This window comes from Nicotiana tabacum, chromosome 11, assembly GCF_000715075.1.
Source record: "Nicotiana tabacum cultivar K326 chromosome 11, ASM71507v2, whole genome shotgun sequence".
NCBI lineage: Eukaryota > Viridiplantae > Streptophyta > Magnoliopsida > Solanales > Solanaceae > Nicotiana > Nicotiana tabacum.
The window spans coordinates 26,169,543-26,195,559 of NC_134090.1; the positions used below are offsets into that span (position 1 = coordinate 26,169,543).

General features: G+C 37.0%; 1 protein-coding gene across 2 annotated transcripts; it reads right to left on the reverse strand.

Annotated features, from left to right (window-relative positions):
• Window positions 1-727: 727 nt before the first annotated feature.
• On the reverse strand, window positions 728-6,381 carry LOC107781770 (uncharacterized). 2 transcript variants are annotated; one of them, XM_016602544.2, is made up of 6 exons: window positions 6,217-6,381; window positions 4,207-4,231; window positions 2,399-2,473; window positions 2,023-2,127; window positions 1,785-1,903; window positions 728-948 (listed from the first exon to the last, which is right to left on the reverse strand). In XM_016602544.2, exons 2-5 carry the CDS (start codon window positions 4,222-4,224, stop codon window positions 1,787-1,789), a joined length of 315 nt encoding a protein of 104 aa, XP_016458030.1. In that variant the 5' UTR covers window positions 4,225-4,231; window positions 6,217-6,381; the 3' UTR covers window positions 728-948; window positions 1,785-1,786. The 2 variants fall into 2 exon arrangements, with proteins under 2 accessions (XP_016458030.1, XP_016458029.1); XM_016602543.2 differs by lacking the exon at window positions 6,217-6,381 and adding an exon at window positions 5,388-5,510.
• Between the last annotated feature and the right edge of the window lie 19,636 nt (window positions 6,382-26,017).

Genomic DNA, 26,017 nt, shown 5'->3' on the forward strand with positions numbered 1-26,017 from the left:
CTTCAAACTCATCAATGAAAGTGTAACAAGAACTTGTACTAAACCTACCGCTGCTATGAGGGACCATAAGGGAGTGTCCAATTTATTACTGCTTAAAATTATTTATAATTCGAATGTTATCAGTAATATAGTTAAAAGATACTGTCAGGGCGGGGCCGTTTGGTTTATTATATGGTTATGCAAGAATTGTTTATGCTGTGATAACAATTAAAAAATTGTTATACAATAAACAACAATACAAAATTGTTAGGCAATAAGTAATAATACATGAATTATCACGTATAAATTATCTAATCTAAGATTTTTAGTTGGGATGCACTTATTCATGTACTACTTACAAACGCAATTATCCAACTTTTTAACAGTTACGTCATAATACACAAATTGATCCACTTCTGCAAAGTCTTCTATGTTTTAATTCTACAGAGATTATGTTAGTTAATACAAAAAAATTATTGAATGTTACGCATAAATTGAAACCACCACTGCACTCTCTTGCAGCCATGAATATAGGACCAAGTTTAACTGGTATGGGTGAAAAATTACGCTTCATTTATCGTATTCACTCATTTGGTTAACTTTACCTCCATTTCAAACTCGCCTATTTCATGTTCCTGCCGACGCATGTACCAAAACTCAATCATTGTTAAGTATACTAATTACTAGCCCATTCAATGAGCATTGTATCTGGATATGAAAGGTAAGGTATCCTACACATTAGCTTGATCATAACACAAACTACAAAAAAACCACTTTAAAATCCATTGTTTACAAGGTCCCTGAAATAGATAACAGTACGTAGCAGAACAGCAAAATCCTATTTCAAGTCTTACAGCACCCTCTCTAGTAATCAAGTCCATGTTTCTACCAATACGAAAAGTCATACAAGTTCGTCCAACTCCTAGCTGCTTCACAAGTTTTACTCCAAATCACTCATACCCGGTTCACCTACATTGCATAAGTGTAATAATTAGCATTACAAAGAAATGAGGGAAATCAGATCATGAAAAATAAAAGGATGTAGGAGCGCCGATGCGCCCAATCTTGGGTCATCTGGAAAATAAATCATGCACGTGTGTAACACTCACAACACGTATTTCAAGTAGAAAAGCACAAAAATATAGAGGAAATAATTCATTTCTGCATGCACAAGGAAATAGGCTTCATAGAAATGTAAGGAAAACAGTATATGTATTCTCTAATTCCTTATTCTGCACTACCATAGGGTGTTTTGTGCATAAGGCAAGCTCTTTTAGTAATACACCAAATATCCATGCCACTTTCCTGTCTGCGTTTCATTTGCCGAACTTGGACACTACAACATGCAGATTTTCATCCCATTGAGCCTCCTATCATTTGTATCCACCATTACACAAATGATTGCTCATGTTTATAAGACCATTATCTCATTAACCATTTTCCATGTTCACCAAATACCAAAATCTTTTTTCTGTCTCCATATTCCTGCTTGGAAAAAAGAACCATGAAGTTTCTCTTGTTGTCATTTCGTATCATTGATCTTCCAATCATGGTATTACCCCCCAGGTGACAGCTCGTTCAGCATTTCAATTTTAAAAATGACATTTAAATGCTAGTATTAATAATTTCTGAAGTTCCAAATTTCATTTTAAATTGTTTGATAAATTTCACAATAATGAATTCAAAAACTTAGAAGGTAATTGCAATTCAAGTAAGGACTGATGAAATGAAGAACCAGCTCCCAATTCAACTCAAATTACTCCAATCACCATCAAAACATAGCAACGTCAAAGATCCAGCAATACCTCTACTTGGGATTTCGGAGGACAATGATCACAGAATCTCCACGAAGGAACATCTTGCTAATAAACCTATCTTTGTTAACAGGTTGACCCTTCTTTTTTCCTTTTCCAGTCTTGGGAACCTGATGAATAAACATACACAACTTGGATAAGTGGAGCTCTTTGCGCAAGTTACAAATCCAATATCCAAGATGCATTGTCCAAAACAAATTTACTAAAAACCCCAGAAAAAAGAACGAACCTCAGTCCACATTTCCCTAACATTTTCAAGCACCATGTTGCAGTGACGATCGAACGCCCTCACACGGCCGAGAAGTTTCCTGTTGTTCCTACAGTTGATGAGCACCTATAAAGCAGAAAACAGCCAGAACAACATCTGTAAGATAACTATAAAATTGAAGCTCTTTCACATACAAAACTCAAGCTTGCATTTAGTTCTAGAGTATTGAAATTTAAATCTATGACATTTAAGAAAGTACACCGGCATGACTTAGAAAGCAAATGGACAGCATAAACAAGATCCTAGATCAGATTTAGTCAATTTTTATATAAGTAGCATTACTACACAAGCATGACAAAACAAAGACATCAGTAAAGACAGTAAAGTCTATTAATACCTGAGTGTTATTCTTAACACTCATCATCAGGACAGAAAGTGGGCCAGTGTTGAACTCCTCTTCCTCATTTTTCACCTGCGAAAAGAAGGAAAAAGCTCCATTAGCGAACACAACGGTCAGATTCACTGGGAACTGACGAGGTCCATCCCTCTACAAAACAAAATAGCAGGGCATACACTCACTATGTACTTCAACTGGATAATGTACCAATTAAAAAAGCTAAATACTTTGACATCCGGAAGGCAAACAAGAACGCCAGATTCTTATGGAAAATGAATAATAAGATCACATGTATGGATGAACAAACCAAGACAAAAAGAAATGAGAATAGGATGTCTGTTAAAGGAGAACAACAAAATTTAGACCAAGTTTCCAGGAAATCCAATATTGCAACACAAGAAATGACTAACAACCTAAGTTGCTCGGACACGGGTGCAAGTGTCCGACAAGAGTGCGGATCTAGCATCCTTCGAGATGTAAATTCTAAGATTTAGGGATACGCATCGTAGAATGGATATAGGCGGGTGAACCGGCCAAAAATAATTCATAAATTTAAAAATATAAAACTATCTCTAAAATCTAAATTATGAGAAAAATTTTGTAGAATACTTACGTATAACTTGCAAAGTGTGAATTTTTTTTTATTCTCAAGTTGTAGATAAATAAAAGATTGATTTCCTAAATAAGGTATGCTATTTGCTTCAAATTTACCATAGTTTTGATTCTGATTATTTCGAGAATCAAATTGTATCTCGTCTCGAATTTCTTCGTCCGTTGTGGTCAAAGCACCCAAAATTATTTGACCAAATCCAATACGGATCTCATAACCACGGGCATATTAGTGTCATGTCGACACGGGTGCGCACCTAAACTGCCGTGTCGGAGCAACTTAGCCAACGACACTTGCATGGACGTGAGTGCAACCTAGGGTCAGAACACAAATTCTTCTAGTTCAACTGCTTCAACCAATATTTAGTGCAACTGATGCTGTAGAAAGGCACTCAAGTTTATAGCACTGCTTCAACCAATATTTAATGCAGCTGATGCTGTAGAAAGGCACTCAAATTTATATGCTATAACCATTTTCCCAGGTGTTGCACCACATTACATAGCCACCTATACAGGGTCTTCAAATAATTTTTGGTAGCTATATTGTTATTTGAAGCAAAGCACCCAAGGGTGTGGTCTAATGGTCAATAAAGTGGATAAAAATCTCATAGAGCAGTTTTCAAATACCAATACCAACGGGGACAAAAATATTAGGCGATTATTTCCATCTGCCTAAGCCTTGGTGACTCTATAACCATGCTAGTGTGAGATAGCATGTACCTTGTGGAATAGTATAGTTGTCCGCAAGTTGGCCCGAAAACCACCTTTAATACAAAAAGAAGTTATACTGTTATTTAAAGTTCTAATTGTTTTTGTCATTTGTTTTACAAGTGGTGAACTCAAATGACTTAACCAAAGACATGCTAATAGCCAATGTGACACATTGAAAAAACTCTGTTGATCATGACTTCAAACAATTTCTTGTTCTTACTGAAAAGGGGAGGGGTAAACCCTATCTCTTTCCAAGAAAATACTAGATGTAACACGTACAGGAAGGGTGACGGCTACCAAGTACCAACAAACAAAAATCTAACATGGCACTAAGGTGAAAAAAAGAGAGAAAAGAGAACAAGAATTAAGAAGTAGACAAAACCTAAAATATAAATAGTTCACAACACAGCCATAAGCCAAGGGTAAAATACAAAATCAATAATAAAAGCTATTTATAGGTAAAACACTTGCAAAGTAAGCTGACTTACAGGGGCATCCTCTTCCATTGGCCGACTGCAAAAGAGCAAAAGAAAAAAGGAAAAGACAAGGAAAATGAATTAGGAACCTTCACTTTGTTAATGTTTGATTAACACAAGAAGTCAAGAACCAGCAAGAATATAGAAACGTCAGAATTCATCAACAAAAAATGAGAACGTTTTTTAGAAACATCAGAATTCATCAACAAAACATGAGAAGGTTTTTATTTTCTTTTCTAATTTCTACTATTATATAAATCCAACAGCCTGCTTAGCCTTTTATTCTAACCAAAAAAAGGATTCTACTACTGATTTGCATGAGATAACATATGTTTAAGCTTGATAAATTGCAGAGTGAACAAAGGAATTAACTATTAAGAGCAGTAATAATAAAGAGCTAGAGAAGCAACCATCCCTATTTACAAAGGCAAGAGTTCATGCAACATAAAACCCAATAAACACAGTAAAAGGAAGTTTTTTTTTAAGAAGAAAAGGAAAGTCTTCTTTTACTGTACCCAAAGGTGTGGCCTAGAGGAAAATAAAGTGGGAGGACAACAATTAGATCTCAGGTTCAACCCCTAGAAGAGGCAAAAAATACTATGTGATTTCTTCTCCTTGGTCTAAAAGCTTCAGTGGGCAGAGTTACCCGCCGGTGGAGGTACCAAATGTAATCAAGGTGCGTGCAAGCTGGCGAGGATAAAGCAGTCATCAAAACAAAAGAAAAAGGACCCAAAAAGAAAAAGGAACCCTCCAAACAAAGAACACAACAAAAACAAGAACAATGCCTTAGTACCAAACTAGCTAAGGTCGGGGATATGAATCTTCTATATCTATGTACTCTATTAAAACCCACTGCAGTTTAATAGTAGTAAAGTAATTTGTCATTGAAGCAAAACTAAACACTCAAAATTGTTCAAAATTAATCCATAAAAAATAGATAAAATTCTTCAATTTCCATGTCAGAAGAATTGTGTTACCTAGGAAACCATACAATACTAGAAACAAAAGTGGTCTAACTTATTAATATGCTAAAGACTGTTAATGGATGACAAAAAAACCCTAAAGTTATCGGAGTTTTACGTTTTCAAGGAAATCAGATCATTGAAGTCAAGCAAATCCGTAATATTGCAAGCAGAGAAGATGGAAACTTTAAAAAGAACAAAGGCAAAGCGTAAAGAAGCAGTAGAACTTACCTCATCTTCGATCAAATTGAAGAAATTCAAGAGCAAATAGGAACCAAAGAGGGGAGAGATTAGTGACTGAAAAGAAAAGGCTAGGGTTTAAAGAGGAGGCAGCGGAAAACAGTCGAAACGCTTGACGACAATGGGCTGGGAGAGACTTATAAACGGATTATAGCCCAAGTGAGGAGGCCCAAGCTTGGACAAGATAAGAGATAAACATGGTAAAATAAGCATCCACTTCGGCAGTTAATTTCTTCCCTTGTTCCTTCCTGAACATTTCCTCAAGTGCAAAACCAACATACTCAAATTTATTATGAGGGTCTAATACAGAAGCAATGAATATCATTTTATTCATCTTTTCAGGTTCACCCCAATATTTTTTAAACTTCTCTTTCATCTTCCCTGCCATAAAATCAACATACACAAAAGAGGAAGTACTAATTGAAATGTCCTTAATTCCAGAACTTAATGGACTTTGATAGAGAGGAGTTTCTGCGATTTAAATAATATGAAGAGTGTGGTTAGGCTCCAATTCAATGTGCAAAAATCTGAAAGTTACAGCCATAGCATACGTCTTTTAACTTAGGTGCTGACTTTAACTTAGCATACATGTTTTTTAACTTAAGTTACAGCCGAGACTTCAACTTAATCAAACAGAATCAGTTTTGTTACAGCCTGACTTTAACTTAGCATAGAAAGGGATCAATAGCAGAAAGTTACATGCTGACTTTAACTTTAATAATCAACACAAGAAATTTCCACCAAAATCGAATGAGCTGAGGAACAGAGGAAGAAAACTGAAAAGGAACTAAACTCAGAACTCAGAAGAAGTCGCACTAACCTGAGGAAGAAGGATAAGCGACGAGCTGAGGAAGAAGGTGGCACAGTCGAGCTGAGGAAGAAGGCAGCAGTCGCACAGAGCTGAGGAAGAAGGCAGCAGTCGCAAACTCGCACAGTGTCGCACACACAGAGGAACCCTAAATCTAATTTTTGATTTAGGTTTGACCGTTTGGGAAATGGGACAATAGGTTTGTGACTGTATGTAACGTATCAGTACTAGTGGGCTTCAGCCTAAGATGGGGTGGACTAGTGGGCTTCAAAGTTCAAATGGGTATTGGACTAGATGGGTAATAACTAATAAGTTTTGTAAAAATTGCATGGTCGCTCTATTTGGTTGTCCCTTTTTAACCTGTAGCCGCTTTATTTTTTTGTTAAAAGCCTTTAAAAAGACTATTTTGCCCTTATTTATTAAAAGACTACTTTCTTTCCAAGTATATGTTAGTCCTCTACTGTCGTTGTCTATCTCCCGTTATTCGTATTTTTTGATTTGTTCTTCTCTGAAATCAAACGATTTTCGTCGTTGTTTTTTATTTTTCAACTATTTGTTCCCCAATAACATTACGTATAATCACAGGTACATTGCATTAACTTTCTTTTATTTTAGTATTAATTTTTATGATTTAATTTTTTGTTTTGGTTTTGATAGTCATGTATTTATGATAAAATAGTTTCCTATGGTTTAATTTTATTATTGCATTAGTTTTACTTTTACGATTGTGTTTTTAGGTTTTTTGAACGTGTGTTTGTATTTTTGATAAAAATTCTAAATTATTCAGTGTTTGGAGACGTTGAAAATTTTTAAAAATTTTGAGAATTAAATAGATGATGTTGTTAAAGTGTGAAGTTTATAATACTTCAATGATACCTTAGTTTTAGGAGCTGAAGTTTTGTTTCGTGTTTTGTGTTTTGTGTTTTTTGCTATATTTTTTATGAACTTCAGCATTATTTTGGAGTTTAATTTGTGTTTTGTTTTTTTATAAAAACTATAACATGTTTTTGCTGAATGTTTTGTTTTGTAACTGGTGAACTTCAGCTCTAGGAACCGAAGTTTTTGTTTTGTAACTGGTGAATTTCAGCTCTAGGAGCTGAAGTTTTTATTTTGTAACTGGTGAATTTCAGCTCTAGGAGCTGAAGTTTTAACTGATTTTTTTTATAATGTTTTGATGTTATTTTTTTGTATCTTTTAATGTTTTTTAACAGATGGCACCTAAAGATCCTAAAGTAGCTAAAGCACGTAAAGCAACTAATGCACCTAAAGCACTTAAACAACCTATAATACCCCCAAGTCTTCTAGTCCATGTTGCTCCACCTACAAAACCAGGGGATAGATATTATGAGTTTGGAGATTGGTTTAACTGTCGTGGTTACTGAAAGGGGAACCACAATTTGAAGAGTTTAATTGCAAGTTTCTTGACTCCTGCATAACGGGATAAGCTTAATAATGGTACATTTAGATGTATTATGGCTATGGAGAATTTCAAATACAGCATCAAGTTGGTTCATTGTTTGCGTCTTTCTCGAATATTCACCAATGATCGAGACTCCATTAGTTTCAAGATTTTTGGCCATGATGTTTCCTTCACCCTTAAAAACTTTCACATTATGTGCAGTTTGCGGATCACAGCACATAATGTTGAAAAACTAATTAATCGAGAGAGCAATATTCTGAAGCGCTATTTTGGGAAGTCTAAGGGTGTGACCTTGAAGGATATTCGAGATTTTATGACTCGGAATGCAATTCCAAAGAATGTTGTGAATTTCAGACACGTATGCGAGAGTGATGAAGATGATGTGAAGCTTATGAAAATTCTTGTTGTGGAATCTATTTTGTTTGGAAAAAAGACTGAATCATTTGTGCTGAAGGAGTATGCAGTTATTGTTGAAGATGATAAGGCTTGTGCTGAATATCCTTGGGGTAATGTGTGTTATGAGAAGCTCATTTACTCACTGTAACATGCATTGGACAAGTAGAACAAATTTAATTCAACTAAGTATAAAGTTGGTGGATTTCCATTTCCGTTATGTGCTTGGTTCTATGAGCGCTTCCTAGATATTCGGGAGAAGTATTTAAGAGAGGATGAGTACCTTGGTACCCCTCAGGTTCCTAGGATATTACGTTATGTATGTGTGGGAGAGCCTAAATATAACGAACTTTATGAGGATTACTTCAGTAATCGTGCTGTAAGTTTTTTTTGTCTTTGTGTCAATATGTTGACGTATTAGTTTTTTTCTCATAATATACTTTTTGTATTAAACAGAGATATCACACGTTTAGGGTATTGGATATAATTCCTACAGAAGAGGAATTGAATTTAATGCCTTTAATTGGACAATTACCATGCAGTCGGATTCGTTCAAAGGCACTTAATGCGGTTCCTTCAACTAGTGAATCACCACGTAGTCTGAGTCGATCAAAAGAAGCGAATCGAACTCCTGTTATTGGCGAATCACCACGTAGTCAGAGTCGATCAAAAGAAGCGAATCAAACTCCTGTTATTGGCGAATCATCTCGTACCCAGAGTCATTCTAACCGTTCTACAACGGCATTTGACAATGAATTAGTCGATACAATATGTTTTGTAAGTTTTGAGTTGAAGTTTTTTTGTTGTGTTTTTGTAGAACTACAACACGTTTTTGAGCTGAAGTTTTGTTCTGTTTGTGATGAACTTAGCATTATAATAGCTAAAGTTGTGTTCTGTATTTGCTGAACTTTAGCATTCTTTTATATCTGAATTTTTGTTCTGTGTCTCTATACTAGAGGGTAACGATGGAGGTTCAAAGGCACGCAGAAAAAGAAAGAAGCACGATCGTGAAAGAAGTTTTTGATCAGTTTAAACGGGATGAGCGATCTGCTATTGTGGATGCGGTTTTTGAAAAAGTGAAGGTAAGCTAATTTATAGAGAAGTCTTTTTTTCTGCTAATGTTATTCAGATTAATCATTGTTAGTAATTTTTTTTCTAGGAATATTTCGATGAGAAGTTTGAAAAGTTGTTTAAGATTGTCGACAAATCAAATGGAATGGACGATGGCAATTTTGATTTGATGAACTATCGACAATATGATAGGATGAACGACTCTTTCGAACATCTATCAGATATTAATGTTGTTCATAATGCATCGCATAAAGTCGTAGATGAAAATGCTACACATGAGGAAGCGACTTTTGAAGGCGATCAATATGTTCAAGAACAAGTTGAAGAGGAACGTTCTAGTGTTGATAGACTGAGCAGAGATAGAAATGATGAATAGTTATCAACTGAGAATGTTGGAAGCAAGCAAGGTGCAGATGATCAAGTTGTTGATACTGAAGAACATGATGCTCATGATGCATCGCATAAAATCGCAGATGAAAATGCTACACGTGAGGAAGCGGCTCTTGAAGGCGATCAACATGTTCAACAACAAGTTAGAGAGGAACATTCTAGTGTTGATAGACTGAGTAAAGATGGAAATGATGAAGAGTTATCAACTAAGAAAAGTGCAGATGATCAAGTTGTTGATACTGAAAAACATGCACCGAGTTGTGCTTTGGGCAGTGATATTGCAAAAGGCAATTTATTTGGCGATGGAGATCATGCACCTGTTGGTACTTTAGAATTGACATCGAGTGATATGTGTAGCAATATTGGGAAAGACAAACGGTTTGCAGACACACTAGCTATTTGCAAGGAACTTGTAGGTGTAGATACACAGGAAATTTTCACTACAAGAAATTTTTATATATCTATATAAAAGAGAGAGAGAGACAATGTCCAAGGTCATTGATCCATCCCCTCTCTTTATGAATATGCAGTGGAAGTTGAAAATAGTTGTGCTTCAATTGATACAACTCAAAAACTCTCTGATGATGCTGAATTAAATGAAGATAGAGTTGAGAAAAACCTTCCAGAGAATACTCCAATGCTCGTTGACGTTGGTGCACAATTGAATGAAACTAGAACTGCTGATATCGACAAAGGCATGCAGCCTGGGGAAACCACAGCAGAAGACAAACGTCAAGGTATTCTATAGATCATGAATTTATTATATTTGATCCAAGTATATTTTTTACAGTTTGAAATTTACATACTTTATTTTCTTTTTTATGTTTTTGAATGATTATTCAGAAAGACTCAATGCAGCTCAAAAAGAATTTGGTGAGCTTATTCAGTTATATGAAAAAGGAGAAATACATCTATTCACACATGTTGGCTCACAAACAGGTGTGAAGTGTGTTTGTATTATTTTATAAAATTTGGTCAGTATTATTTAGTTTTTTTTTGCATGAAGATATAAATGTATCTGAAGGTAAAGAAAGTGGATCTGTTGGAATGCAAACACCACATGTGTCTCAACACTTAGACCAAGTAATTATTTTTTGCAATTCGATTACAAGGTATTTTTTTGCCTAATGTGTTTTTGTATCAGTTGTATTTATGTTTATATTTTCCTTGATTTTGCAGATTTCATCTGATGCATCGCAACTTCTTCCAAATCCTAAGAGAAAGAAGATTTCCAGTTCTCCTAATTGTGACACCAGTGATATCCCCAACTTCAATTTATGTTCATTTCCGCTGTGTAGTACACAAGGGACTGATTCAGAAGGTAATTCTGCTACTGTTGTTATTGGTGAAGAGAGATAAGAACACCGTGAACAGCAGGGAATTGGTCAAGTATCTGCCACCATGGCTGTGGATTTTTTCCCTGCTGCTGAACAACATCAGTTATTCGTGATGGAACAGCAGGAAGAGCAAGCAAAAAGGAAACCAGATAAAAAGGGAAAAAGAATTCATGTGGAGAGTATTTGGTTGAGATCTCCTTACGTCATTCCTAAACAAAAGCGAATGGGGCAAGATTGAAAAGTAGGAAAGACTACACGAAGGTGTCCCTTCCATTATGTTAATCAAGAGAGTGGATTGATGCAAAGATTTACAAAGTGGTTAGAGACGGATGCTAGTGAATATAATTCCAATCCATTCAGATTAGCTGGAATTGATATTCCAAAATCATTCTTTACCGAGCTTGTGGATTCTACCTCTGATCTTTCGGATGAAGTAAGTTATTAAATTTGTTTTTTGAATTGATTTTCAATTGTATTTCCTAAAACTTCAGCTTATTTTTATAGTAAAGTTTTTGTACTATAATTTGGCAAACTTCAGCTTTATTCATAGTAAAACTGCTGAATCTTTTTAGCTTATTTGCTAAAACTTCAGCATAACCCTGCTGAAGTTTTTGACATGCATTCTCTAGTTTTTTTCTAAACTTTTAAATCAAACATGTTGAAGTTTTTTAGATTATTTCCTAACACTTCAAACTAAATATGCTTAAGTTTTTGTCATGTTGTTTGTAGTTTTGTAATGCGTTTTTTCTAAACTTCATACTTATGCATGCTGAAGTTTTTATTTCACATATTTTCATTTTGTGTTGTTCATTTGCAGCATATGGAAGTGGGCATATATTTCTTGCCCAAAAAATATTGCTATCACCTTCCAAGTTATCCAAAATCAAGATGTGCAGTAACAAATTTAGTTTTTGATCAGTATATGACTAAGTTGGCTAGTGTTCATTCTTCAGATGAACAGAAGGAGAAAATTAGAAAAAGGAAGAAAAAGAGAATGGAGGATAAAAAAAGAGCAAATCAAAGAGAAAGAGGATATCCAAAAAATAGGAGTGTGAGGATTATGAAGAAGAAGAAGAAGAAGAAGAAGAAGTGGTAGTTGATACCCAATTTTTCCCTATATATTTTTTCAATATGCAAAATAACTTCAAAATAGCATATATATGCATATATGAGTATGTCCAAGTGTTTTATTATTTTTTCCATAATTTTAAAGGTTTAAATTAATTTATTTTCTCCCTTTTTATCCGTAAAATCCTCATAATTATTTTCAAAATTATTGTTTTTATAATTCATCTATGGTATTTCTATATTTATGCCAAAATATGGCTAAAGTAATTTTTACATATTTTTACAATTATATTTAGTATCATTAAAGCTAAATCATTTTAGCCCTTTAAATTAGTTTTCAGAAACTATTTACTATTTTTTATAAATTAAATAGGGAAAAATGGCTATTTAAATTATAGCCAAATTTGGATTTTAATTATAGCCAAATCAAGACCCAATTCCCAGCCCAATTTTAATTAAAACCGGACCCCAACCCAATTGAAAACCCACCGGACCCAAGCCCAAACCCGAAACCCCACCTACCCCATTCAATCTTGACTGTTGATCATTCAGATCAACGGTCTCCATTCCTCTTTCCTAAATTAAACCCAAACGACCCCTAACCTAATTCATTTTCTACCAATCCGCCGCCCTTGAATCCCCTTTCCTCTCCAATTCTCTCTGAAACCTAACTCAAACCCTAGCTGTCGCCACCCAAACTAACCCTAATCCTCTTTGATCCTCACTCAATCCATGGACTCCCATGGTTGTTTGAAACGTGTACTTGTCTCCTACGTCTCCTGGTGGCTCGCTTCTGTGATTTCGTGGAAAGATCTCGAAGAGATCTAGTCCAGACCTTGCTCAACTTCTATCCATGGTCTTTTTCCGGCCATCCATGACCGTTCGAGTCAGATCCATGGCTTTTCCGACTAAAACCGGTAACGATCTAATGTTTTCTCATCTTCTTTGGGTTCTCTAAAACCTAGATCTTGAGACTTGTTATTTCTCTTTAGATCTGTCTTCGATCTAGGTCTATCCATGGGTTTTAACCGATCTTTTCTTCGTCTCTTTTATTTTTCTGAAAAAACCTAGCTAAAAATCCTCCGATCTTTTTAGATCTATGATGGATCTATGGGTTTCTTAAGTTTTTCACTTGTTTTCCTAAAAATGTTTCTCCGATTTCGAACAGTTTCTTTATTTTCCAAACTAGGGTATCAAAACCCTTTTGTAAAAAAACGAATTCTTTCTGATTACTGTGATTTTTAGCATGTTTAAACATTACCTGAGTCTTTCCTTTTGGCTCAATTCATTTTTTGTCAAGAAGCCCTAATACTTCTGGATTCGATTCGAAGTTTGAATTTGTTTGCGGTGTGTTTGCATGACTACCATGAACATTCTGGGCTTTATGTGTGTTCTATATGCTCTTGTGCTTCCTGTTTTAATTTGTTCTTAAGGTTTCATGATTTTGTCCAAACCCGTATCATTTATGGGTCCGACCATTTGTTTTACTGATTGTTCACATTTATGGTGATTCTGTGTTATCTCTTTAAACTTAAAGGTTTGATTTTGTGCATTTTCCTTGTAATTCTGTGCTGATTATTTCGAAATTGCTTCCTTACTTTTGTGATACTTTCCTTAGTTAGTACTGATTCCCTGTGATTTTCAATCTCATCCGTGATTCTTTGAACTAATTTTCAGAATCAATTTGTACTCTGCCTTGTTTATGTGCACAAGTTTGCTGTTAATTAACGTGTACCTTCCTTATGTTGAAACTATTCTGTACTTAGTCCCTATTACATGCTGCATGCTTTTACTATTCCTATTATGGTAAAATCAATCTTACAAGCAATTCTTTTTCTTATTTTGATATAACTTGTACCTGTTTGAACTATGACTCCCTAACTGAAGGAAGTCCGGGTCTTTAATTGATTCTGATTTGTACTATTTCTATAATTGTGCTAAGTCAGTACTTATTACCTTATTTTCCTGCCTGTTTTCAAAAACTATAAATACTCTACCTTCTCTTTAGCATAACACGAACATATAGTTCAGAACACACACATACACACTCAAACCCTGTCTCCTTTCTCTACTACTTGTGCTACTGCTTTGCCTAGCCGACTGAAAGCCAAGGCTAGACTGTGGAATTCTACTTGCTTTACTTTTTTGCTCTTTGCTTCTTTTAACTGGTATGTCCTAGTTTAATTTCAAAGCTTCAACAACAACATGCTTCTCTTATTGTTTCAATTTCTCTCATTTCTAGTCTACTTCTACTTGTGGTTCTGTTGTGGAACCTGTAGTTGAGTTACATTACTAGCATGCTATAATGTCTCCCCTTCCCCTTTAGATTAATGTACTCCCCTATGTGTGTTTCAAAGACTGCCTTGCCAATACTTACTATGTACTTACCATCTTATGAATCCCAAATCCCTATCCCCTTCATGTGCTTATGTTCTTTCTGACTGGTTTGTGAACATTCCAGTATTAACCATTCCTGAGCATGTCCAAACCAGTCCTAAGACCTTTGATGGGGTTATGTGTTTACAGTCAAATGTCTGTGTATCCCAAATCCCTTGACCCCCTGTGTGACTACTGATTCTGTGGTTGTTTGAGTTTTGTTTACTACTACCACTGCTTTCAATCATCTCTGTTACTAATTGCTTTCAAAAATGGACTTGTCAGTCTAGTTTTTTTTAAAACAAACTTTTTTCAAACTATGTCAAGCACTCTCATATATTCTTAGGCTACTAGGTTCTGCCCCTTTTGTATGAACCTTGCTTTGGGACCCTTGAGCTCCCTCTGAACCTGGACACATAAGAGCTGGCCCTTCCACACTGCACTTACTCTTGGTTATGCAATCTGGGTGTGAGCACTGCCTGAGATCCCTTGAGGTCTTTAGGGAACTCTAACACACCCAGATATGAGAAAGGTTATGGAACAATATTGACATTTGAGGTGGTTTATTACATAACTCGGAGAAGAAGTCCTAATCAGGCTTCCTATAGTGTAGCTTCTTATTTTTTCACTTCTATTTATGAAATTTATTCGCATGGCCTGTAATAATTTGTAAACAAGTATTGGGGTGGCTAGTGAAAAAACATGGGGTAAATATGCATGCTATAATTTGTTAAGGGTAGAAAACCTGTCATTAGGTTTATATTCCTAATTGTGCAATAGAAACCATGTTTAGGATTCATACATACATTAGAAATCATGTTCTTAGGACCTATGTCTCTTGCTTCAACACCTCATTCATTAATCCCTGCTTTATGTCTATCACTTAGAAATCCTGCTCCTAGGATAAATAACAATATTGGCATAAAAATTGTTACTCATGAAGTCGTACTTCAACAATTCTGCAACTTTTGTGTACATTTAGAAATCATGCATTAGGGACTCTGTTTTTCAACAACCCTGCCATTCGTATGTGCATATTAGATATCATGTTCTAGGATCCTATTTGCATTTTGTTTAAAACGCCTAGTTAATTACTAATTCAGGAAAAGGTAGTAAAGTAATAATTTTCACCTTGTGAAGTTTCTGAATAAATTTGGTAACAATCTCTGCAACTAGGACATCATGTTTTAGGTAAAAAATAATCTCCAAACTGTCTTAATAACTCGGAATAACTACTGCATATTGCTTTACGCCTAGGCAAGCCTTATGTAATGACTTAAATAAAATTGGAACTGCCTTTGTTTAATTATCAACTATTAAAATCCGTAGGCAAACCTGATTCAGACTTCTTTTCTGAGTTATGTAATAAATCTGGTTATGATGTTATCACTTAAATGCCCTGCTTTAGGATTTTAAATTCAGACCTTAACTGTGTATAAGTCATGCTGTCTATGTGCATTATTTGTGGAGGTATATCTAAACCTTCTGCTTGTTTCTGTGTTTTCCCCTTTTAAATGCAATCCTACCTATTTTGTATGTCGCCTTAATATTTTGCCTTTGAACCTAAGGGTCTGCCTAGAACCTCCTTCTTATAGGATATGAGTCCTAAATTCCTCCGGGACTGATAGGAAGGGATGGGTAACAACATGCAAAAGGGGGTCGAGACCAACCTTCGCTCTAACTACCTTCACCTGGTGGGAAAGGGTAAATATGGATATGATGACCGGTGCGCTAATACCATGTATAGCCCCTCTTTTGAGGAGTGTCATACCTGGTATTGCATTGATGCGATCCATATTACCAACAAACCTAGGACACTCCTCTTTACATTCATAAGCATGTTTAGATTGTAATTCTTTTCAAAACCTTGCTTTCGTTAATCGTTTTCAAACACTTGTGTATTTAAATCCCCTATTATTTGAGCTCTACTTGTTTATTTGCTAATTGTATAAAATTCACAAAAACTGCTTGGCCGGGAATCATACTAGTGGATCCTGAGGGGTGCCTAACATCTTCTCCTTAGGATAATTTCAAGCCCTTACCCTATCTCTGGTTATCAAACATAGTTGTAGATGAACCTTATGGGTTCCCTAACACACCTTAAAATCGTTAGGTGGCGACTCTTCAAAAAAAGCAAAACCTGTTCCCAAAAGAAATGAGTTGTCCCATACCCAAAATGTCATGAACCCGATTTCCGCAATGGGAAAAAGGGGGCGCGACAATATGGCGACTCTACTGGGGATTTTTAGGCTTTTACCATTTCAGATTGTTCTTGTGTATTTGTACCTCCCTATGTGCAATTACTTATTTAATTTCTTTTTCAAAAGCAAAACTGACATATCTTTCTTGTTTCCTTCCTTTAATAGCTGCTTTAAATTATAAAACTATTATATTTATCGCTTTCTTAACGTGCAAATACATATCAACATGCTTTTAATTATTGCATAATCATGCTCAACATCATACTCCACTCGTGCCAAACAAATACTATAGCAACGCTTGATGAGTGGTTGCGCTCTTCCTATATCATTACCCCCTAAATTCGGAAAGGTATATTTGTAGTAAAACTAGTCGATCAGCGGTGCAGTCGACAGTTCTGTGCCTTCCCACTTGAGTTGTCCGCTCAAGGGTACCAGTATAAAACCCCATAGAAACCTTACTCTGTTTAAATTATGCATGCATCATGGTCAAACCTAACTGGGTCAGTTATGTTGTCCACATAATGATCCTTTAAGATAGCCTCGTCCAAAGTCCACTGGGTTTCCCTAAACTCAAACGAACATCATCATGTTCTGTGTATTTATTTGGAGAACTAAATGCTTCATGCTAATTGTTGATGTTAAATAGTCGAGTCTGGTGAGGGTAAGGGCCTAACCTTGTTTGTCTTGCAGAAATATGAGGCACGAAGTCCCCAGATTCGGCATGGTCACCAACATCCACCCAAGATTGCTAAGCTGGTGGAAAGATTTACATTCTAGTGACCAAACCCTCGTCAGAAAATATCTAGGCAATGTACCATCCCTCCTGGAGGTCCAGCCTAACAACATGATAATAGAAGCTGCTACCTTAATTTGGGATTGTGAAAGGGCCGTGTTCCGCTTTGGGGACATCGAAATGACACCTTTGCTAGAGGAGATAGGAGGATTGGCTGGTCTAGTGTGGGAAACTTCGGATTTGCTAATGCTTGACAACCACAAAGGCAAGGGTTTCCTTAAAATGATGGGTTTGAAGAAGAATGCAGAATTGGTATGCCTGAAGGAATCATACATCCCTTTTGACTACATGTATGAAAGGTACGGTCACAACAAATCATACCGTACCTACTCTGATGAGTTTGCCATCACGTCCTTGGGACACATCCATCGTAGGGTTTTTGTCTTCATGTTTTGCTTCCTGGGTCTGATTGTGTTTTCGATGAAGAAAGGGAGAATCCATACTATGTTAATGGAGGGATTGGTGGGCAGACATTTAGCATTGTACCCATGATCATTGCAGACATATGTCGAGCCTTGGAGAAGTGTCAACGAGGAGCAAAACATTTTGAAGGTTACAATCTACTACTTCAGCTTTGGCTCATGGAACATCTCCAAAAGGGTGAATACCGATAAGAAATTCAGCAGAGGGACTGGGATGATCACATTGTTTTCTACCATCCAAAGCGAATGAATTACATCCCCGACATGTTCGCTCAGCCGTAGAATGCCAAAGAATGGGTTGAGCTCTTTGATAATCTGACTGAAGAACAGGTTCAATGGATGTTCGAGTGGTTTTCGACCGAGGAGTTCATCGCCCGATCCAAAGATGCACCTTTCCTGATACTAATTGGGCTAAGAGGAACCTACCCTTACGTCCCTCTTCGAGTTATGAGTCAAGCTGGTAGGAAGTAAGTTATACCCAGGGTCGACAAGATGAGCCATTTCAGAGTTGACTTCCAAAATGATGATAGTCCCTACAAGTGCCAAGCCCAGCATATGTGGCACTGCAAGATCATAATGGGGAAAGACACCATAGAGCCAGACAGATATCATGCCGGTTGTACCCCTCTCTATTCTGGTTGGTTGGAAGACAATCATGATGGTCTAGGCCAGTCAGGGTTCGTTCGAGGTCATATAATTATAGATGAAAAGGCCGAGCCACAAGTCAAATACAACCAGCTGCGCAAAAGGATTCGTGAATGTGAGAACGAACACCGCAAGATACAAGAGTCCAACCAGAAGCTGATTGAGGAATGGAAAGACATGGCTATCAGTTCCCACAAAAGACTAGGATACTTGGAGTGAGGCATAGTAGAACTGGAGAGGAAATTTCTCAAAAGGGTTGAAGATTATCGAAAGGCTAAAGGGACCGAAGGCGGATATCTAGCCAGAGCATACCTGTTGCTGGGACTTCGTGAGTTGGGGAAGCTATTTGACAGAGCCAAGGATGCCGAATCTGGGGAAGGTCCTTCTGGGACCAAGTAGATAGGAGTTTATCTTTTTCGCTTTATAAATGTAATAAGGCCAATGGCCATTAGTGACCTTTATTCCTTGCTTATTTAGTGTCGTTTTGAGATTCGTCTATTTTTATCAATAAAATGAGGAATTTAGCATTCTATGTTCTCCAAATCAATTTATCTCTAGGCCTATCTCGGGCACAAAGAGGTTCCCAAATTAGGACACGCTTTACATTCCCGCACTATGTGTTTAAATATGACAATACTTTTTATAATCCTTACTAACTTGATTATCTTTTGTTTTATTTTTTTTATTATTCCCCTTCCCAAAGGTTAGCACTCTGTCATCATCATCTTATTTCACAAGATCCAGGGGCCCTCCACCCACTCCTCCTCTTAGTCCTATTAAAGGCAAGAACAAAGGCAAGATGGAAGATTTGAACAACATCAGGAAGGAGAGCACGACTGAACGGGTAGAGGCTGCTGATGGCCAGGGTATTCGTGTTCCTAACGAGAATATGTCACAACTTGAACAAAAACTACTAAAATTCCAAGAAGAGCTCGATCAGGTTCGGAATCTGGCAAACCTGTCATTTTCCCTCAACACCCCAGATGTCAACTTCCCCAACACTCAAAACCCTACACCTCCTCAAAATATCCCAAAACAACAGAATCATCATGCTCTTCACCATCACGTTGCTCTACCAAAGAGCCAATGTAACACCTGTCATACCCCAAACAACATTCCATTACTCATCCTAGAACCTCAGAACTCCACAAACGACTATTTCCATACCCATACACCAGGCCACCATAACACTCCTATCTATGTGGAGACCATGCCACACTCCACCCAACCTATCTCATGCACACCTGAGTCTGATGAGAAGGATCTGTTTATCAGGAACTTAGCCGAGGAACTTAAGAAACTGACCAGCCGGATTCAGGGCGTTGAGGGAAGCAAAGAAATCGAGGGGCTGAACTATGAGGATCTCTGCATACAACCTGATGTCGAACAGCCCGAGGAGTACAAACCTCCTAAGTTCGAGATGTTTGATGGTACAGGTGATCCAAGGGTCCATCTAAGGACATATTGCGACAAGCTGGTTGGAGTAGGGAAAGGATGAAATGATCTGCATGAAGCTGTTCATGATGAGTTTGAAAGGAGATGCCTTATCTTGGTACATCAGCCAAGATCCCAAGAAGTGGTCAAGCTGGGTAGGCATGGCATCTGACTTTATGGACAGATTCAGGTTTAATATAGAGAACTCACCAGATGTGTTCTGTATTTAGAATTTGAAGAAAAAGCCCACAGGGACGTTTCGCGAGTATGCTACTCGCTGGAGGTCCGAAGCTGCTAAGGTCAGACCCGCCTTAGAAGAGGAGCAAATGAACAAGTTTTTTGTCCGGACTCAGGACCCGTAGTACTATGAATGGCTGATGATGATTGAGAACCACAAGTTCTCCGACATTATCAAATTGGGTGAAAGATTTGAAGAAGGTATCAAAAGCGGTATGGTTACAAACTTCGAGGCCTTGCAAGCTACAAATAAGGCTTTACAGTCCGGTGGTGTGTCTAAGAAAAGGGACGTAGGGGCCGTGATAGTTGCACAGAGGACCAAATCTCCCCTCAAATACCAAACTTACCCAACACCTCCAATCACATACCAGCCAACCCCAAATTACCAAGCACCCTCACCCTCATACCAAGCTCCGCCACCAACTTATCAGTCATCTCCACCTCCTACATATCAACCTACTTCACTCAGATACTCCCAACCCACTCATGTCTACCAAACTTACAATGCTCAACCATTCTATTATCAATCACCCCCTGCACGCCAAAATTTCCTTAGACCCTAACCTAATTTTGATCGCAGACCTCCAAAATAATATACAGCCATCGCTGAACCCATCGACCAGCTGTATGAGAGGCTCAAAGTTGTTGGTTATGTCACCCCATCCCTGCTGCAACCCCTAAGAATCCTTCTCAGTGGGTTAACCCAAACAAATCCTGTGCATACCACTTCGGCATGAAAGGGTACACCATCAATGAGTGTCGTTCCTTGAAAGACAAGATACAACCTTTGATTGATAACAATATCATTGTGACAAAAGAACCCGCTCCAAACGTCCTCAACAACCCTCTGCTAGACCATAAGGGTGGAGGTATTCACATGATTGAAATAGAGGATGACTGGGATCCCGAGGGATCAATCGGGTTGATCGCAGAAGGTGATGACCCAAAGAAGCCAACAATTACTCTCAATCCAATCATAGTCCAGATCCAACCGTCTGAGGACGTTGAGGTGAATATGTTTGTACCACTTGAGTTTGAAGCAATACCATCCGCAAAGATACCAGCACCAATTGAGGTTGAATTCATGTCACCAGCAGATGCACCCACACCATTTGAGGTTGCAGTCTTGCCACCCAAGGCACATGTTCCGTTCGAAGTGAGGATAGTCGCGCCGATCCCAGTGGTGATGTCAACCATGACACCATTCTGTACAAATGTTGTACCATGGGACTACACAGCTGAGGCGAGAAGGAAGGGCAAGGTTAGAATTGAAGAAACTGTCGCAGCACAGGGTATGACAAGAACTGGTAGAGTCTATACCCCTGTGCATCTAACTGAATCTAGGGTTGCTTATCGGGCGGATTGGGCGGTTATTTACTCTTAACGATTTGGCTTAACGGTTATCGGCTTTTAAATGTATTAATCCGTTAACCACCCAATAAGATATTGGGCGAATTAGTATCGGTTTAGCTCTTATTGGGCAGTTATCGGGCGGTTTATCGGCCTAACATATATATTCACTAAATTGTGTTTTCCTTGTTGGACATGAAATAGCTGAACTGATTATAGAGCTTGAATCGGAAGCAATGTAGAGGTAAGTTTAACACCATAAAAGCAATTGAGAACACTGTTTCTTATTCTCCTTTAACATTTGTTAATGTCGATGAAACACCTTCAAAAGCGGAACAAGACAAAAGAAAGCTAAGTAGCAGTTGGCCTTTCATTACAAAAGTAAAACCAACTAGAACTAGGTACTACCGTACTGATTACTGAAGTCATTCAAATCTCAAATTCAAATGTTTATCCAGCAAAAAAGGTTCATTACCCCTAGAAGAGAAAAAGGGAAACAAATCTAGCATAGTAAATTAGTAAGTATAGCTTCATGTCATATCATAACAGCCCTTAAAACCTCTGATCAATCAAAACACTAACTATTTGCAAAGATAGCACCGACTATACACATTTGCAAGATTGCCAGCACCTTCTTGTGCATCCAGTCAATGATATTCTGAGCAATTTCTTCACGCTCGGGATCAAACAGAAGGTCATGCAAGAACCCACCATAAAGTTTAATGTCCTTGAACTCAGAAGCGGCCTCATTATACAGATCTTGAGAAGCCAACGGATCAGTGACTCTATCAACAATTCCATGGAGGACTAGAGGATCAGAATACTTGGCCACCAGTGTTGCAGGATCCCTTGAAACAAGAATCCCCCTTTTGTGAGAACCTTTGAACTGGTACCTAGATGCAACCAATGAAAAAATTGGTGCCACTACCTGCATTTTGATGACGAACGTAATATTAAGAGCGCGTGCAAAGAAGACATTGCTGATCATCAGAAAGTCATCTAAAGCAGACAAACATAATCATGTAATTTCATCAAAAAGTAGGACCTTACAGTAACAATAGGATTTTGCAGGTTTCACACGCAATGCTAGTGAAGTCAATATGCAGATTTAGCCAGGCTATGATAGCATGTACAAATATATGCAAAAAAACTTCACCTACTTAGCAATAGATAAGCAGTTAAAATGGGTAGTCACAGAACAAATTGTTTGAAAGAGCAGCATTGTTTCTGTGCACCTCTAATTCCAAATAAAACAGGGAATAGACAGAGTAACTGATGAATAATCTTACCAAATATATTAACACTAGACATCAATTACGGAAGGGTCTTTTCCATTGCTGGCTAAATCTGAAGAAAAAAAATTAAAATAATGAGTTGTGCGATAAATATAAGCATATCAACACCACTTATATACAACAAATATAGTAACAATATTATTACCTTGTTCAAGCTGCTCGATTTTATCAAGATCTTCCTCAACACTAATGGGTTGTTTTAATTTTTCATTTCGAAGCCAATCTTGAAGACACACTAGAGCTTGCACTAATTTAGGAGTTAATGAACTCCTAAATGAATCAAGAAGACGTCCTCCCGTACTAAACACACATTCGGATGCCACACTTGAAACCGAAACAGCTAATATCACGATCCATCTCCGCAAGAATAGGAAATCTAGCTGAGTTCAATTTCCACCAAAGAAGAACATCAAATTCTTTAGTGTCATCCTCGGTTTCTTCACCTAAATATTTATCTAACTCTGTTCTAGTATCAACACCTCCACTCCCACTTTTATATTTTTTTATATCTTACATGTGTGATTATAAAAGTCCTATATTTTGGGTGCTTGCTTGACTGCTAGAAAGCCCGGAAGTCGAAGTGTCCAATGAAGAACAATCTGAAGATGAATCAAGCACAACACCTTTTGAGTTGGACTTTACATACTCACTGAATAATGAAGTCATGTACTTCGTCACTTCTGCTTGTATAGTTGCCCCCGGATCTACACCAAACATCTTTACAAGTGCAAAGCCAACTGATTTGATCTTGTAACGTGGATCCAAAATACATGAGATAAAAATTATCTTGTTCATTTTCCCTGGATCACCCCAATACTTATCAAACTTTTCTTTCATATTCTTTGCCATTTCACTTAAAACTATATCTTCATTTGCTATCAATTGCTTCAAATAGACAACAACTGTGTAAATTTCAAGAAAATGAATATTCGATGTAACATAACGTGATCCAGATATCTTCAAAGTAAGAAGATAGAAGATTTTAAGAAACTTTGTAATTCTTTTTACACTCCCAATCACTACTCAAAAGTTCACCTGTAGGAATTCCAACATCAATATAAGAATGCTCAAGATAATGTCTCAAGCCAATTTCACTAGAAGCATAATGTGAAAATGCACTTTCAAATTCAACAGCTCTACGCAACATCAAGTAGGTGGAATTCCATCTAGTTGGAACATCTAAGCATAAAGTTTTCTTAGAATTGAGTTGTTCAGCATCAAAACATTCTTGAACTTCAACCTCGCAGGAGACTGCCTAACATATCTCACTGCATGCCTAACACGTTCAATAGACACTGAAGATTCTTTTAAACCATCCTGGACCATAAGATTCATGATGTGAGCCATACATCTCATGTGAAGGTGAGTACCATTCATCAAATTAGTTCCCATTTTTGTTAATTGCTTAGATAATTCTTTTACTATCACATTATTTGAGCTTGCATTATTAACTGTGACAGTGAAGAACTTATTTATCCCCCATTCACGTAAGCACTTACCAATACTGTTTGCCATATCTTCGCCTTTATGACTAACAATAGGACAAAAATTAATTATTCTCTTATGCATATTCTATTCACTATCAATCCAATGGGTAGTGATACATATGTAATTGATTCTTTGTATAGAAGTCCAGGTATCAGTGGTAATACATACTCTTTGTTTTGTTTCTATAAAAAACCTCTTCAACTTTTGCTTTTCTTCATTAAAAAGATCAAAACAATCCCTAGTTACAGTACTACGGGAAGGGATCCGAAAATAAGGTTGCGCCAATTTCATAAAGTCTCTAAAACTTCTCAACAAAGCTAAAAGGAAGCTCATCAACTATTACCATACGATATAATGCCTTCCTACATTCTTCTGGTTCAAATTTCCAAGTAACAACAACTATGTCACCCTGACTACCCCTCGGAGAAGATTGAAAGCCTAAATTTGATTGTTTTTTTATCAACAATAGTAGGGCGTTTAGGACACTTAAGCATATGAGAAAGAAGTGTTGATGTACCGTCTTTGGTCTTAAATACATACTCAATAAAGTAATAGTTACATTTTACTTTTGTACTCCCTTCAGAAGTAATAATTTATGTAAAATGATCTCACACAACATACCTTTTTCTCCTTTTTTTTGGTTATATTTGACTCCATTGTTTGAGCTTGACTTGTTGCATTTGAATTAGAAGCCCCACTTTCACCCATCATCACCTTATCACTTTGTGTATTTTCAGCCATGTATGAGTCACTGCAATAAGAAAAGAAAAGAAATGAGAATAAAGACATCAAGTTGTAAACAATACTAGTGCTTTGTTTGTCCATACAAAAGGTCACCAATTGTATCATGGTGCTATCAGCTACTTCAAAGGAACATGTGTGGTATAGATGCGCTGCAAGTGGAAATCAATTGTATCATAAGAAAACAAAACTGTTTAGAGCTTACAGTTGGAGGGGTGTAAAACTGTCATGAGCTTACAGTTGCACCACCTTCATTGAACTTGTTTAGAGAGAACATCACAACTTTGGTTGATGAACCAGCTTACTGCTAACCTTGTCATTGGTGGTAGTTTCAGTTATGCAACTTATAGGTTAGTTTTCCATTCAATTCTTGGTTCACGATATTGTGAAATTTATCATATCGTGGTACTATTGGTCCCAAAATTCTACTTCTTACAATAGAAAGTAGTACAAGCTTCTTTGAAAGAAAATCTTTTTGTTACACTCCATAATAAGAGCCATGTACATTAATATATTCTGCAGGCTGACTGTCCAAGTAGTAACCACAAATTTCAATCTAAATCTTTATCATCACCATTTTCTCGTCAACCCCCTACTAAAGCACTAGATAAATTACTACTGTCTTCTTCCTACTGTAAACATATCCGTTCAACAAAATTGGCAAATTCAACAACAAATAGAGAGAAAAAACTGTAAATTGAAAAGAAAAAAATGACTAGCAAAATTCTGATAATGTTGATTTTGATGGGAATCATAAGTAAGAGTACCTGGATAAGAACTTAAGAAGATAAGAAGCCGCGACTCGCGAGAGGAGAGGGAGAGACGAGACGACGAGATGGAGACCGGTAGCTGGTGGAAGTCGACGATGACGAGGACTGTTGGACAGTAGGTTGTGGCTGCTGGTTCTGGTTTAGGCATTAGGGTTTCTTTGGAATTAGGAATTAGGAATTAGGAATGGGTTAGACTTTAGAGATAGAACAGAGAGAGACGGGTTTGTTTTTGTTAGTCAAGTTCAAGGGTTTTAGTTTTTTATATTTAATATATATAAATAAAAATAAATTATATATATATATATATATTCTTAACGGGTTAACGGATTATCCGTTAAGAAAATTAAATAATTCGCCCCAAACCGATAAGTCGTTAATAAAA